The sequence below is a fragment of the Scyliorhinus torazame genome, chromosome 22, assembly GCF_047496885.1.
Source record: "Scyliorhinus torazame isolate Kashiwa2021f chromosome 22, sScyTor2.1, whole genome shotgun sequence".
Classification (NCBI taxonomy): Eukaryota; Metazoa; Chordata; class Chondrichthyes; order Carcharhiniformes; family Scyliorhinidae; genus Scyliorhinus; species Scyliorhinus torazame.
The window spans coordinates 43,322,611-43,339,414 of record NC_092728.1 but is presented as its reverse complement, the minus strand read 5'-3'; the positions used below and the strand labels follow the sequence as shown (position 1 = coordinate 43,339,414).

At 48.1% G+C, this 16,804-nt stretch overlaps 1 protein-coding gene across 2 annotated transcripts in view; it reads right to left on the bottom strand.

Moving 5' to 3' along the window:
- LOC140399047 (cholesterol 7-desaturase nvd) overlaps positions 1-15,044 on the bottom strand; it is a 150,005-nt gene extending 134,961 nt beyond the window's left edge. The window contains exon 1 of one of the 2 annotated variants that reach the window (XM_072488130.1): positions 14,670-15,044. In XM_072488130.1, the coding sequence (XP_072344231.1) occupies positions 14,670-15,009 (340 nt within the window). In that variant the 5' untranslated portion in view covers positions 15,010-15,044. The remainder of the gene's footprint in view (positions 1-14,669) is intronic. The other variant, XM_072488129.1, reaches the window with a different exon arrangement.
- Positions 15,045-16,804: the final 1,760 nt, after the last annotated feature.

Sequence of the window (16,804 nt, the reverse complement as noted above, 5' to 3'; positions counted from 1 at the left end):
ATCGGCACAATCGCGTTTTGCGCGGCGTGGTCCAGTGAATCACCCGTGACAGCCAAAATGGCGATTCACCGGTACCCCGGCGATTCTCAGTGCCGGTTGGGCTAAGCGGCCTGCCCAAAACGGCGGGTTCCCCCCGGCGCCGTCCACACCTGGTCGCTGCCGGCGGGAACAGCGCGGGAACGCTGGGGGGGGCGGCCTGCGTGGTTGGGGAGGGGGGGATCCTGCACCGGGGGGGCCTCAAATGGGGTTTGGCCCGCGTTCGGTGCCCACCGATTGTCGGGCCGGCCTCGCTGAAGGAGGACCTCCTTTCTTCCGCAGCCCCGCAAGATCCATCGGACATCTTCTTGCGGGGTGAACTCGGAGAGGATGGCAACCACGCATGCACAGGTTGGCGCCAGCCAACCCGCACATGCGCAGGTGACGCCAGTTATGCGGCGCCGGCCATGTCATGTATGCGGCGCCGCCTTTACGTGGCGACAAGGCCTGGTGCGCGTAAATGACGCGGCCCCGCTCCTAGCCCATTATCGGGCCCTGGATCGGTCGGGATAGGGGCCGTTTCGCGACGTCGTGAACCTCGACGGCGCGAACACTCTGCCTCCATTTCGGAGAATTCCGCCCACCTGGTTTGTCGTGATACAACACGATGGCTCTGGAAGCTGCTCAGGGTTTTCTTCAGGAGGCGGACATATCTCTGGTTTATTTAAAAAAGCTTCTGAAAGACAAGCTAGTCGAATTGGCAGGGGAGCTCGAAATAGGGGTAAACCTGCAGCTAGGAAGGTGGAAATAACTGACGTGATTGCTCAGCTTTTAAATTTGAAAGAGATGTTAAAAGCTCAGGCGAGCCCACAAAGTAGTGTAGCATCAAGGACATTTTCTGAAGAGGAAATTGAGCTGGAGAGAGTTCGGTTGCAGTTCGAGCGTGAGAAGGAATTAAACAGAATAGAAAAAGAAATGGAGATGGAGCAAAAAGAAGAAAAGGAAATGGAGATGGAAATCTGGACGTTGGAATTAGAGAGAGAGGAAAAAGGAAAAGAACAGGAGGAAAAAACAAAGAGAGAGACTTCCCAGATTAAGGCACTGGAAATTAGAGGGGAACTGAATCCTAGAAATGAATCCAGCGACAATAGATTTAAATTTGTAAAATTTATGCAGGCCCTCCCAAAATTCGATGAGTTGGTGGTAGAATCGTTTTACAGAACTTTTGAGAAAATAGCAACTCAAATCGAATGGCCAAGGGAAAAGTAGGCTTTGCCCATGTAAAGTAAATTGAGGGGGCAGGCACAGAAAGTATATGCTTCCCTGTCAGCCCGGGTGTCTAAAAATTATGGTGAGGTGAAAAAGGCTGTCTGGGTACATGTGAATTGGTTCCTGAAGCACAATTTTAATAGGTGGGTACAATCATTGGGAGTTGAAACTGCCTATGAGGCTCGGAGAGAGGTCATTCTCTTGAGGAATTTAAGAATTACCTTGCTTCTATAACCAAACCCATGCTGAAGTCCAGAGGGTGAAAACTGATAGGCAGGCAGCAGTTATGGCTGACAATTATGAGCTAATTCATACTTTAAACCTTTGTTCCATCATCCCCATAATCTTAGGATAGGAAGTGGGAGAGTGAAAGCAAGGCAGGTAGCCAAGGTAACAAATGGATATTTCTCCCTGATCTCCTCCCCAAAACAGGAAAGAAGGTACTCAGGGCGAAGGGAGACTTGCAAGGGTAGGTGTTACCATTGTAACAAGGTGGGACATGTTTGTTCAGTATGTTGGAAGTTGCAAGAAAAACCCATGGGACTGGTGGCAATTCATAAGGAGGATTCGGAAAAAGGAAACAAAAGTGGAGAATACTACAGGGCAGACTGTCACTCTAACTGGACCTAAGGTAACCACTGCTGTGGGAGCAGGTGTGATGAGTGAGGTAGATGAGGGATATGCAGGGTTTTGGGCTCAGGGGAACATCACCCCATTTTCATCAACTGATGTAGCCAAACCCACAACTATCTGAAGGGACACAGGTGCAACCCAAACTCTCTTACTGGAGAAGGATTTGGTTTTCCCTCCAGACAGCTCAGTGAAAGATAAGGGGCTGCATTCTCCGCCCCGCCACTTTTCTGCCTTGACGCGCCGGCGGGATTCTCCGTTACGCCGGCCGGTCAATGGGGTTTTGTATTGCGGGGCAGCCCCACGCCATCGGAAAACCCCCGGGCGCCGGCAAAACGGAGAATCCCGCCGGCGGAGAATCCCGCCCAAGGTATTGGTGAATGGGATTGATGGAGATTATATCCCAGTTCCATTGTATAAAGTACAATTGGAGTGTGATTTAGTGTCAGGTCCAGCAGTTGTTGGAGTGGTTAAGAAATTCCCAGTGGACGGAGTAGATTTACTTTTGGAAGATGATTTGGCAAAGGGAAGGTTGTAGCTTCACCCATGGTTACAGAGAGTCCGAGGGAAGTACGACTGATAGCACATGAGATACCAATGGCAGGGCATGTGCGAATTAAAAAACTCATTGGGCATTAAATAACTCAAAGAAAAGAATGTTGAAAGACCTTGGTCACATATTAAATGACAATGGGTAGTGAATCAGGTTCTACTGATGCCGATGAAATGATCTCTACGAGATTGATTCCTCACAGATAAAATCTAATAGAGAACCAGATTCTCAGAACTCCAAGACTGAAGGTGACCATAAGAAAGAGGAGCCCAAATCTAATAGTAATGACAGTAATGATGAGTCAAATGGGCAGTGTATCCTAACAGCCTGTGGAGTAAACACCTTTCCAATGAAGCTCTTGCTTGTTTGTACCTTCATAGCCTGCAAGCCTATCCTTTAAAAATGCCATAAATAAAACTGGCGACGAGGAGGTCGGAACCACACTGGCGGACTCCAGAAAAAATAAAGAGAAAACTCGTCGATCCGTGCACAGATAGCCAAAAAAGATTAAGAAGCTAAAAACTCCACTTCACCAAAGCTGGCGACGGAGGGGTGCCAAATATTGGTCGCAGCCATCTAAGGAAACAAAACTTAAACATAGGTTTAGGAAACGTGAAAAGAAGCTCGCCATGTGCTCTACTTGGAAAGGTCTGGAATAGTACATGGAACACTGTGGGTAACAAGTACCCTGCAACAATAGTTTAGAGCTGGGGGTGTTCTTAAACTCGGAAGTAAACAGGCTGAGCTCAGGGGTACCTTGTTTGAAAAAAAAGAATTGAGGTAGTGAGGTAATTGATTTTGCGGCACATCATGCTTACGCAAGCCCTTCCCATTGTAAAAATGGCGGGAATATTTGGCACCCTGGGAGCAGATATTGTAGTCCCAACTTTGCTGAGCACAATGAGGGGTCCGGGGGTGGGGAACATTCAACCTCCTGCCAAGTCTGGTGCACTCAGAAAAACCAGGCCCAAAAAAACGTAAGATGACATTGGGCCGATTTTGCAGGGTCACTTCTCACCTAAACCTTTGGTCAGCACCAAGAGGTTCAGTTTCCATAGCTGAACCAACAAGAAGGGGAATCAATCACACAGTTCACAGCTACTTTGAAGAAATTAGCTGAATACTGTGAATTTGGAGATGTCTTGAATGACACCATCAGAGACAGCCAGGTGTGTGGGTGGGTGAAGTTACCCAAAAAAGGCTGTTAACAGAAAGCAACTTGAACCTAAAGAAGGCCAAAGAAGCCGCATCCAAGGAGGCCCAACAATTAAGTTTAAGCACTAGAATCCATAAAATGTCAGCTTAGAGCCGAATATAAGCACAGTTTCATAATTGTCACCGATGTTCAAAAACTGGGCAATAGCAAGCTGCTGGTCCAACAATAGCAAGCTGCTGGTCCAACAATAGCAAGCTGCTGGTCCAACAATAGCAAGCTGCTGGTCCAACAATAGCAAGCTGCTGGTCCAACAATAGCAAGCTGCTGGTCCAACAATAGCAAGCTGCTGGTCCAACAATAGCAAGCTGCTGGTCCAACAATAGCAAGCTGCTGGTCCAACAATAGCAAGCTGCTGGTCCAACAATAGCAAGCTGCTGGTCCAACAATAGCAAGCTGCTGGTCCAACAATAGCAAGCTGCTGGTCCAACAATAGCAAGCTGCTGGTCCAACAATAGCAAGCTGCTGGTCCAACAATAGCTGCTGGTCCAAACATGCAAGAATTTTGGCAAAGAAGGACATATCGAACAAATGTGTCAGGGAAAGAAACAACAAGCTTTATTTCTGATTTTTTAAAATGGGTTAAAGGGAATGGGGAACAGGTAGGGAGGTGGGGCTTTGAGACCAGGAAAGACCAGCCACAATCTGATTGAATGGGGGAGCAGGCTCGAAGGGCTGAATTGCCGACTTCTGCTCCTAATTCCTATGTTCCTATGTAAGTTCCAAACAGGAATTATTAAAAGAAGAGCCAAAGATGTGTAGGTTAGGTGTATTGACCATGCTAAAAGTGTCCCTTAGTGTCCAATGTTATGCAGGACAGGTGGGGTTACGGGGATAGGACAGAGGAGTGAGCCGAGATAGGGTGCTCTTTCAGGGGGTTGCGGCAGACTCAATGGGCCAAATGGCCTCCTTCTGCACGGTAGCAATGCCATTTCAGCTATGTTTTCTCACCAAGTTTATCAAATGGAAAACTGAATAGAGGAAAAAGGATCCACGTGATTGAAAAAGGGCGCAAAGAAGGACCAGAGTCACAGTCGGATCACGAACTGTTGTTGAATGTACGGGCGCAACAAACCATTACTGGGTCACTCCTTTAATGGACGGACAACTCGTGAAAATGGAGGTGGACACTGGCGCAGCCATTTCACTGATACCAAAGACTGTTTAGCAAGAGAAACTATGGCATATTGCCTTAAAAACCTCAAAGATAAGACTAAAAACCTATGCCGGGGAAGTGGTTCCATTGAGGGGCCTTATCGATGTAAATATGCAGCTAAAAGGACAGACTGCAGACTTGTCCCTGCACTTACTATCTAACCCAATAGGAAGAACCTGGTCGGAGAGAATCGAGCTAAACTGGGCCGAGATAAATCTCATGTTGGAGTCCGAAGCAGGTCTACCGAAAATTTTAAAGAAACATACCATAGTCTTTAATGGCGAACTGGGAAGCATGAAACAGACCTCAGTCAAACTAAAGATTAAGGACGAAAGCCAAGCATGGTGCTTAATGGCTAAATCAGTGCCCTACTCCATCAGGCCTAAGGTTGAGTCAGAATTAGAGAGGCTGGTCAAGAAACTGATTGGGCTATGCCCAGAGTACCCATGATGAACATAAGAACATAAGAACTAGGAGCAGGAGTAGGCCATCTGGCCCCTCGAGCCTGCTCCGCTATTCAATGAGATCATGGCTGATCTTTTGTGGACTCAGCTCCACTTTCTGGCCCGAACATCATAACCTGTAATCCCTTTCTAACTTTCTTAAAACTATCTAACTTTATCAGAAAGAAGAAAGATGGTTTGGTGCGAATACATGATGATTTTAAAGTCACTATCAATCTGGTAGTGTGTGCAGAGCAGTTCCCTCTGTCTTTAATTGATGATTTATTTGCTGGGTTGGCTGGAGGTCAGCATTTCAGTAAAGTTGACCTTCGTCAAGATTATCTCCAGATATCTGTGGGTCCAGATTCACAATTTGACATTGTGACACATGTCAGATAGAAAAGACTTCCATCTGGCATCATGACCCCACCTGCGCTATTCCAACGTGCCATGGATCAAATTCTCAGCGGACTAGAAGACTGGAGAGAAAGAAAGAAGGGCGCCTCCAAAATGTAAATGTCACATTCCAGAGACATAGAAGCTTACCGACGAAGAGTACAGAAGGATAAATGTGAATTCTTCAAATCTTCTTTTGAATACCTGAGACACATCATAGAGGCACAGGGACTGCGCAAACTTCAAAACTAAAAGCCGTAACTGAGGCACCATCACCTCAAAACGTAAATCAACTTTGAACACTTTGGGGCTCATTAATCGTACGGAAGGTTTATCCCTAACCTAGCAATGATTCTCAAACCTTTACACAACTGTTTGTGTCAAAACAGGAAATGGAAATGGGTGGATTAGTGTGAGAAGGAATTCGCACCTTCTAAAGTCATAAGTACTGAGAGTCATCATTCCACCCGCCTTAACGGAGACTTGTCCTAAGCCAACTTCACAAAGGTCATTGCGGGATAGTAAGGATGGGGTTACTGGGTTACGGGGATAGGGTGGAGGAGTGGGCTTAGGTTGGGTACCCTTTCCAAGGGCCGGTGCAGACTCGATGGGCCAAATGGCCTCCTTCTGCACTGTAGATTCTATGATTATATGATTCTATGAAGGAAATAGCCAGAAGCTTCTTTTGGTGGCCAAGGGCTCGATAGTGAGATCACGGGTGTGTGCTTGGCTTGTGCAAAAAGTTCAAAACCTGCCACCACTTGTGTCATTACACCCATGGAAATGGACAGAAGAGCATGGCAAAGAGTCCATATCGATTATGCCGGACCATTCGAAGGGCAAATGTTTTTCATTGTGGTCGACGCACATTCAAAGTGGCTTGAAGTCACCATTATGAAGACTACATCCTCGGAGAGACTGGGTGAGACTTTTGCAAGAATTCACGGATTCACAGATTACCTAAAGGAGAACAGAATCAACACATCTGATCCATTCCTTATCATCCTTCTACAAATGGACTGTCTGAAAGGTTTTTTCAGACAATGAAGCATTTGTTGAAGGTAACTCATGAGCAAGGATCCTTCTCTGAACAACTAAGTCAATTCCTGATGACAGACGGGAATACAACACATTTGACAACCCAAAGTTCTCCGACATTACTCATGATAAAACATCAGTTACGCACAGCATTTGACAGACAAGATTGTTGAGAGGAAACAGCAAAGTCAGGATTTGCGACGTGAGAACAGGGCGAAACAACACCAGAAAGGTCAGTAAGCATTGGCAAGGAACTACATCACCAATGAGAAGTGGATACTTGGCATCGCCTTGGCACAGAAAGGGCCAGTCTCCGACACTGTCCAAACCTGGGATGATGTCATGTGGAGAAGACATGCTGACTAACTTTTAGGAACTAGTATTAGTTTGCCAGAGACAGAGTCAACAAGGAGTCCGCAACAAACTGTGCCAAGTGAAGACCTCGACATTCCGGAGAACCTGACAATACCAGAAACAATTGTGGAAAACAGAACCTCTGTTAAGGACAATTCAACAGTGCGTAAACCTGCAAAAACAATGTTGTCTCTGGTTTAGACAACTCCGCATGATGTCCAAACTCACCAGAGGTCGTAGACAACAGAATGCCCGAGGTTCACTGACAAGCACAGAGAAATCAACATCCTCCGAATCGTCTAACTGTTGTGGTTGTTAATTGTACATTTTGTAAATTTTGATTGAGAATGCTATACCGTGTTTCATTGCTGGAACCTCTGATGTAAAGGGGGAGGCATTCATGTTGGTTCCTAGTTGGAACAAGGTCATTTTAAGACTCTGATCACATGACAAGCTGATTTCGTCATTGGCTGTTTGACTGAGCAACGATGAGTCTATCTCAACAGCCTACAGTGTAAACACATTCCCAATAAACCTCTTATTTGTTTGCACCTTTGTGGTCTGTAAGCCTATCCTTTAAACATACCACACCCCCACCATGTAAACAAGGAGTGTGTCACAATTCAAGCAGGCTAATACTTCTGACTACTAAGAGTTTGAAATTTGGTACATTATTTACCTTTTAGACAATCTGCTACACTTCTTGGATTAATTCAAAAATACACAAGGAAGAAAAGGATAGAAAGATATAATGATGGAGTGAGTGAAGGAGGGTGGGAGGAGGCTTGTGTGGACCGTAATGCCAGCATGGATCATTGGGCTGAATGGTCTGTGATGGTGATGCTGTATAATTCATGCATTTTACAGAATCACAGAATCGTTACAGTGCAGAAGGAGGCCATTCGGCCCATTGCGTCTATACCGGCTCTCTGAATGAGTGGTGGCATTTTCCCGTCCCCCCCCCCATTATATTTCACATAATGGTCCAAAGGCCGAATCTGTTTGAGGACCTCAGTTGAATCTGCCTCCAACACGTACTCATTCCTAGGGAACCATTCTGGTGAATCCTTTCCGCACCCTCTCCAGTGCCGTGACAAGTCTCCCCAAGTGCAACTCCCAGAATTGGACGCAACGCTCCAGCTGAAGCCAAACCTGTGACTTATAGAAGTTCAACATAACCTCCTTGCACTTGTACTCTATGCCCCTGTTAAAGCCTAGGATCCTGTATGCTTTATTAGCCACTCGCTCAACCTGTCCTGCCACCTTCAATGACATATTGGAGCAGCACGGTGGTTAGCACTGCTGCCTCACAGCACCTGGGACCCGGGCTAAATTCTGGCCTTGGGTGACTGTGTGGAGTTTGCACTTTCTCCCTTTGTCTGCATGGGTTTCCTCCCAAAATCCAAAGAAGTGCAGGTTAGGTGGATTAGTCATGCTAAATTGTCCTGAAGTAGGCCATTTTCCAAGGCCATATTTTTATCTCATCTCATCAAACATTCTTCATTTATGAAACTGTTTTATTGGACTGATTGGCACCGTTTAACATTTATTGGACTGTTTTATTGGACTGATTGGCACCGTTTATAATGTGCCCACAATGCAGAAGGGGACACCCGGATGGACATTCGTTTAAATCCCCTTCTGCACTGATGGAAGACACTTGTTCTGCCCAGCAATAGCACGAAGCTGCATCTTAAAACAGCCCCATGGCCAGGAGATCGGGATATCTGCGTGTCAAGACCCTGGCAGTGGGATATATGGCACAACTGTATTGCAAAGACTTATGAAAGAATGAAATAATATATTAATAAAATGGCCAAGGCAGGCAAAGAAACCAGAATAGAAGGGATAAAAGAAATGTATAGATTAGATTTGTGTCCCCCACACACACAGCAGGACAAAGATGACATTAACACCTCATCTAGCAAACACAGAAACAAAAGCATAGCACAGCCACAGACATCGGAGGTCGATTTAATTAAGGAGACACATCAGGGAGATAATGGGAAACACACTAGAGAAGGGAAGGACACCGGAGCGAGCACAGATAATCTCATCAACACGAACACACTCCATACAGATGCAAATTGACAAGGGAGGGACACCGGAGCGAGCACAGATAATCTCATCAGCACGGGCACACACCATACAGATGCAAATTGACAAAGGTGCATATTCTCAGTTTAAACCTGTCTGAGAGATCTAAATCAAAACTACCCTTTAACTATTATGTATGAGAAAATGTTTCCGCTCGAATTTGGATTCCTATAAAAATCCAGAGCGAATGTGTAATTGTTGAGATCAACGTGGACCAAGCCACTGTTTCTGAGCTGGCTGCGTGGGAACCCCTGAAGGCTTCAGTAATTGTACAATAAAGAACAACGCTTTGAATCTTGCCTTGAGACTCGGCCTCTTGACTGCACTGGGCCAAGGGATTTTTCCCTACAACAGCCCCTTAGTGTGTCCAGGATGTGCAAGTTAGATGGGGTTTATGGGGCTGCGGAGATAGCATGAGGGCCTGACCCTGGTTAGGGTCTCTTTCAGAGGGTCGGTGCAGACTCGATGCGTCGAATGGCCTCCTTCTGCACTGTGGTAATTCTATGATTCTATGATATGAAATGAAAATCGCTTATTGTCATGAGTAGGCTTCAATGAAGTTACTGTGAAAAGCCCCTAGTCGCCACATTCCGGCGCCTGTTCGGGGAGGCTGGTATGGGATATGCATATATAAACTCCTCTGCTCCTCCAACCCTTGATAGATAGGAAACGTTATTTCTGATTAATGCACGCAAGAACATTAAAATGCTTTTGATGTGGCTTCTTGACGCAGCACTTTCTGGAACCAATCAGAGAACATGTTCTATTCTATTTGGTACTGTGTGATGTGACAGGATTAATTAATGATCTCAGAGTAAAGGCAGCCCGAGGCAGCAGCGACTACAATTTGACTGAATTTTATATCCAGTCTGAAAAGGGTAAAGAGTGGGTCAAAGACGAGTATTTCAAACTTAAATAAGGGTGGCTACGTGGGCATTAAAACTCAGCTCAATAAATTGGGATACTAGGCTAGGGTTTGGATCAATAGAAAATCACTGGCAGACATTTAAGGGAATATTTCAGAATAATATTTTCCTGCTATAAGGAAAATTTCCAAGGGGAGGAGCCAGCATCCATGGTTAACTAAAGAAGTTAAGGAAAGCATCAAACTGCACAAAGATGAGTGGTAGGACAATGATTGGTCAGAATATAAATAACGGTAGAGACTAACAAAGGGTTAATCAGGAAAAAGATTACAGTATGAGAGGAAGCTAGCTAGAAATGTAAAACTCGATAGTGAGAGTATTTAAACAGGAAAAGATTAAATGAAGTGAGTGTTGGTTCTCTAGAGAGTTCATAGTAGATAATAAGGAAATAACAGATGAAATGAGAATATTTTGCTTCTGAATTCTATATTGAAGATACAGAAAAGAGGATGGAACCATACCATATTTTTCCAAGTGCCTTTTTGGTGAGAAATCAGGTGAGAACCCTGTCGATGCCGACAATGGGAAAACTCACCGAATATTAAGCCTCTTCATCAATCAGTCCATCAGCCCTGACCATCCTTGTGCTCTCTGGGCATTACAGATCAGTACCGAGGGAGACATTGCAGAAACTAGCATGAAGTTCCCGGGTGGAACAAACCATTACAAGGGGACCTAAATTTAAGGTGAATGGTGGAAGATATAGGGGGAATGTCAGAGGTAAGTTCTTCACCCAGAGAGTAGTGGGGGCATGGAATGCACTGCCTGTGGAAGTAGTTGAGTCGGAAACATTAGGGACCTTTAAGCAGCTATTGGATAGGTACATGGATTATGGTAAAATAATATAGTGTAGATGTATTTGTTCTTAAGGGCAGCACGGTAGCATTGTGGATAGCACAATTGCTTCACAGCTCCAGGGTCCCAGGTTCGATTCCGGCTTGGGTCACTGCCTGTGTGGGGTCTGCACATTCTCCCCGTGTCTGTGTGGGTTTCCTCCGGGTACTCCGGTTTCCTCCCACAGTCCAAAGATGTGCAGGGTAGGTGGAATGGCCATGCTAAATTGCCCTTAGTGTCCAAAATTTCCCTTAGTGTTGGGTGGGGCTATTGTGTTATGGGGATAGGATGGAGGTGTGGACCTTGGTAGGGTGCTCTTTCCAAGAGCCGGTGCAGACTCGACGGGCCGAATGGCCTCCTTCTGCACTGTAATTTCTATGATAATCTATGAAAGAAGCGTCCTGGCTGTCACCCGCACCCTCCATCAGTGCAGATACTCACACCTCAGTGGAATTACCAGTAGACCAGGCTTCTGGGTCACTCACTAGTGAGCACTTCACAGCTGATGATCCACAGCAAGTGGAGGCAGGGACATCCCAGGTAACCGGCAGTCAGAGGGATGCTGGAGCCCAGGACTCTGTTGAGCTCCAGGTCGACGACGTGACCCTGGGTCCAGTCGTCCCAGAGCTGCTGGAGCTGCAAAGGCAGAGTCGTGGGCATCAGGAAGGGTGACAGATTCTTACCTCAGCCTGCAATGCCGACTGGAGGAGTTCCATTACCTTCTGTCTGAGGAGGTGGTGTGCTCACTCCTACGTAATGAGGCCAACATTAAGGGTGGCATCAGCAATGGAGACCCTGGCACTAGACATGCGCTCCAGGGTGGGGGATTTTCGCTGAATGGCTGAGGGCATGATCTCCATGATTCACGGCTTCAACTGCATGGTGCAGGTACTGGTGGGAATCCACGAATGTCAGTGCCAGAGGACGGTGGGGTTTCCGTATTTTACTCCAGCTGCCCGTCTATACCAGGAACCTCCGGGCACCTGAAGGAAAGAGGATTGGCAGGAGCTTAGCTTGGGGCCCTCCACCCAGAGAACCCTGGCATGTCCAGCACATCTGACACCCTTGTCCCAGTGAGCGACACGCCTCTAGCCCAGCACACCGAGGAGGGAAGCACTGCGACACCCAAGTAGTCTGAAAGCATGCCGAGACACCCAAGGTCCAGACCCCCCTCCCCAGGGGACGCCCACCAAGGTCATCTCAGGCAGCAGGGCGTGGAAGTCAGCAGGCAGCCTCAACCTCAGCTGTGGATCCTGGGAATACACCTAGACATAGTGAGAGGGTGAGGAAGTGTAAGAACGTGTAGGCCCCTAGTGGGCATGGGTGAAGCGAGGCACCAGTAGGAATAAGTCACCATTGTAATATTGCTCTTGTATTAAACATCACTTTGTTCGCCCATACAGACCCTCCACCCCCATCGCCATGGTTTCACACTCCGTAAACCCCTGCGTAAACTCAGTGTGAGAATCGCAGACCGTGTCTCTCCCACCACCCACACCTACCACACAGTAAAGACACATTGCTGCTAGCACTCCTCCAGCTCATTGGCCACCTCCTGAGTCGGTACCCTCTCTCCCCGAGCAGCCATCGCTCCAACCGCTGCGCACCCTCAAAGACAGCTGTGGTCTGCCAGGCTGCTAGATGTAATTATCATGGCTGCTCCCTGGGAAACGGGCACAAGCCTGCGTGATGCATGGGCACAGATGAGCTGGACGGTGAGGGACATGTATCCACCCTGCACCTGGGGCATGCCTGCTATGCGGGCAAAAGCCCGTGGCCCTGGCATCACAGCTCGCCTGGTCCCAGTCCAAGGTGTAGATGTGGGCCCTCCAAAATACTGCACCTGTGACCACCCTTATACACCCAAAAGTTTATCGGGAGTAGATGGGAAGGTGGAATTTGAGGATCAAACAGATCGGCCATGATCTTACTAAATGATGGATCAGGCTCGAGGGGCCGAATGGCCTACTTCTGCTCCTATTTTGTATGTCCGAATGAAACCTAATTCCTGTTTTCTGCAGATCTTTTGCAGCGCGATAAATGTTGGCAATCCCAAACCCTTTCAACCTGTTTGATCCTTAACCCTGTCCTGGCAACCCTAAAAGACTAGATCCCTACACCACAGCCCCTGGGTGTTGCGAAACTGGACCATCTCAAACACCACCCCCCCACCCCCAGCAATCCTAAACCCCAACCCAATCTCTGCACAAGTCCCAACTCACATGGATGCTGTCACTTGTTAGTTGAAAATGAAGCATTATTCTGTACAGTGCGAGATTCTGTCTAATGGTTTATTCCGATATCTGCAAAGATCAAACTTAAAAAACCAAAGTGATGTTCATTTACAGGAGACAGGAAGAGACAATTCAGCAACATGCCAAAGTGATGTCAAAGAGGTGGGAGATTCATGTGTTCTGGACCCACAAACGCAGGATTAGCCGCTCCTGAATACCACTGATACTGCAGTGTATTCTAACCCAGTAAATCTGTGCTGCCGTTTCAGAGCGTCTGGGGCCCATCACCAACGTTGGGAGAAATTCTTGGTTCAAGTGCAGCAAGAGGACGGTGTCACTCTGGGGCAGCTCCATGCTCAATCTCAGACACCTCAGACATTGTAAATGCCAGTTTGTGAGATCCCAAATCTCTGCTACTCACTTAGATTAACAATTGAAACCACTTGGCCCTGCCTGTTGAAACTATACACCGTAATTACGGATATACTGTCCACAACACAACCTTATTATTCACCAGTAATCCCAGCCACCATGGTGCTGTATAAGATTCTGATCACTGTGGTTACAGCTACCACCCCTTAATATAATAAACCTCACAGATTACATTTCCCAGTGAAACTGATTGTTAACAAATGCCCCCAGCACCTGCATATCACATAAACCCTGCCCAGTGCCCACACACCCCTCTCCCACCCCATAAACCCTGCCCAGTGCCCACACACCCCTCTCCCACACCATAAACCCTGCCCAGTGCCCACACACCCCTCTCCCACACCATAAACCCTGCCCAGTGCCCACACACCCCTCTCCCACACCATAAAGCCTGCCCCAGTGCCCACACACCCCTCACCCCATCAACCCTGTCCCAGTGCCCACACACCCCTCACCCCATAAACCCTGTCCCAGTGCCCACACACCCCTCACCCCATAAACCCTGCCCCAGTGCCCACACACCCCTCACCCCATAAACCCTGTCCCAGTGCCCACACCCCTCACCCCATAAACCCTGCCCCAGTGCCCACACACCCCTCATCCCATCAACCCTGCCCCAGTGCCCACACACCCCTCATCCCATCAACCCTGCCCCAGTGCCCACACACCCCTCACCCCATAAACCCTGCCCCAGTGCCCACACACCCCTCATCACATAAACCCGGCCCAGTGCCCACACACCCCTCTCTCACCCCATCAACCCTGCACCAGTGTCCACACACCCCTCACCCCATAAACCCTGCCCCAGTGTCCACACACCCCTCACCCCATAAAACCTGCCCCAGTGCCCGAACACCCCTCATCCCATCAACCCTGCCCCAGTGCCCACACACCCCTCACGCCATCAACCCTGCCCCAGTGCCCACACACCCCTCACCCCATAAACCCTGTCCCAGTGCCCACACACCCCTCTCTCGCCCCATAAACCCTGTCCCAGTGCCCACACATCCCTCGCCCCATAAATCTACCTGTGCCAACACTCAAGCTATTCCCACAACACACCCTCACACCTGTCCCCAGCACCTGCCCCCCTCCCCGTCCCCAGGTTCCCTCCTTACCGAAGATGGTGATGTTCTTCACCTGTCCGGGTTGGAGTTGTTGCGAGTCCAGCACCCGGTACCATCCATTCGGATAGACCGGTGGCAGCTCCCCTTTCTTCCGCCTCCTCCTGACTTCATTGGCCGCCCGTCGCTTGCTGATGCCGGGCTCGGGGATGTAGCCGACCTGGTGCGGGGCTCGGAGGATCAGCAGGGGGGCGGCTAGGAGGCGCTGGAGGCAGAGGGTCAGGAGGAGCAGCCCCAGTGCTAGCTCCAGACCGGCCGGCAGCAGGAAGAAGCCGGCGGCCAGCAGCCCCAGGCCGGCAGCAGGGAGCCAGCAGCTGCCAGCCTCCAGCTCCATGTCCCCAGCGAGTCCCGGAGTCTCAGCCGCTCACAATTAAGTCCCCGCTCCGGACCCGCCCCTCATACCTGCAGCATGACGTCAGCAATTCACCTGAGGCAGAGCAACTCACCTGAGAGACAATGAACCCAATCTGGAGAGAGGGGACAATAAACCCAACCTGGAGAGAGGGGTAATAAACCCAACTTGGAGAGAGAGGGTAATGAACCCAACTTGGAGAGAGAGGGTAATAAACCCAACTTGGAGAGAGAGGGTAATAAACCCAACCTGGAGAGAGGGGTAATAAACCCAACTTGGAGAGAGAGGGGTAATAAACCCAACTTGGAGAGAGAGGGTAATGAACCCAACTTGGAGAGAGAGGGTAATAAACCCAACTTGGAGAGAGAGGGTAATAAACCCAACTTGGAGAGAGAGGGTAATAAACCCAACTTGGAGAGAGAGGGTAATAAACCCAACTTGGAGAGAGAGGGTAATAAACCCAACTTGGAGAGAGAGGGTAATAAACCCAACCTGGAGAGAGGGGTAATAAACCCAACTTGGAGAGAGAGGGTAATAAACCCAACTTGGAGAGAGAGGGTAATAAACCCAACTTGGAGAGAGAGGGTAATAAACCCAACCTGGAGAGAGGGGTAATAAACCCAACTTGGAGAGAGAGGGTAATAAACCCAACCTGGAGAGAGAGAGCAATAAACCCAACCTGGAGAGAGAGGGTAATAAACCCAACCTGGAGAGAGAGGGTAATAAACCCAACCTGGAGAGAGAGGGTAATAAACCCAACTTGGAGAGAGAGGGTAATAAACCCAACCTGGAGAGAGAGGTAATAAACACAACCTGGAGAGAGAGAGCAATAAACCCAACTTGGAGAGAGAGGGTAATAAACCCAACCTGGAGAGAGGGGTAATAAACCCAACCTGGAGAGAGAGAGCAATAAACCCAACCTGGAGAGAGAGGGTAATAAACCCAACCTGGAGAGAGGGGTAATAAACCCAACCTGGAGAGAGAGAGCAATCAACCCAACTTGGAGAGAGAGGGTAATAAACCCAACCTGGAGAGAGAGGGTAATAAACCCAACTTGGAGAGAGAGGGTAATAAACCCAACCTGGAGAGAGAGAGCAATCAACCCAACCTGGAGAGAGAGGGTAATAAACCCAACCTGGAGAGAGAGGGTAATAAACCCAACTTGGAGAGAGAGAATAATAAACCCAACTTGGAGAGAGAGGGTAATGAACCCATCTTGGAGAGAGAAGGTAATAAACCCAACTTGGAGAGAGAAGGTAATAAACCCAACTTGGAGAGAGAGGGTAATAAACCCAACTTGGAGAGAGAGGGTAATAAACCCAACTTGGAGAGAGAGGGTAATAAACCCAACCTGGAGAGAGAGGGTAATGAACCCATCTTGGAGAGAGAAGGTAATAAACCCAACCTGAAGAGAGGGGTAATAAACCCAACCTGAAGAGAGAGGGTAATAAACCCAACCTGGAGAGAGGGGTAATAAACCCAACCTGGAGAGAGAGGGTAATAAACCCAACTTGGAGAGAGAGGGTAATAAACCCAACTTGGAGAGAGAGGGTAATAAACCCAACTTGGAGAGAGAGGGTAATAAACCCAACCTGGAGAGAGAGGGTAATGAACCCATCTTGGAGAGAGAGGGTAATAAACCCAACTTGGAGAGAGAGGGTAATAAACCCAACTTGGAGAGAGAGGGTAATAAACCCAACTTGGAGAGAGAGGGTAATAAACCCAACTTGGAGAGAGAGGGTAATAAACCCAACTTGGAGAGAGAGGGTAATAAACC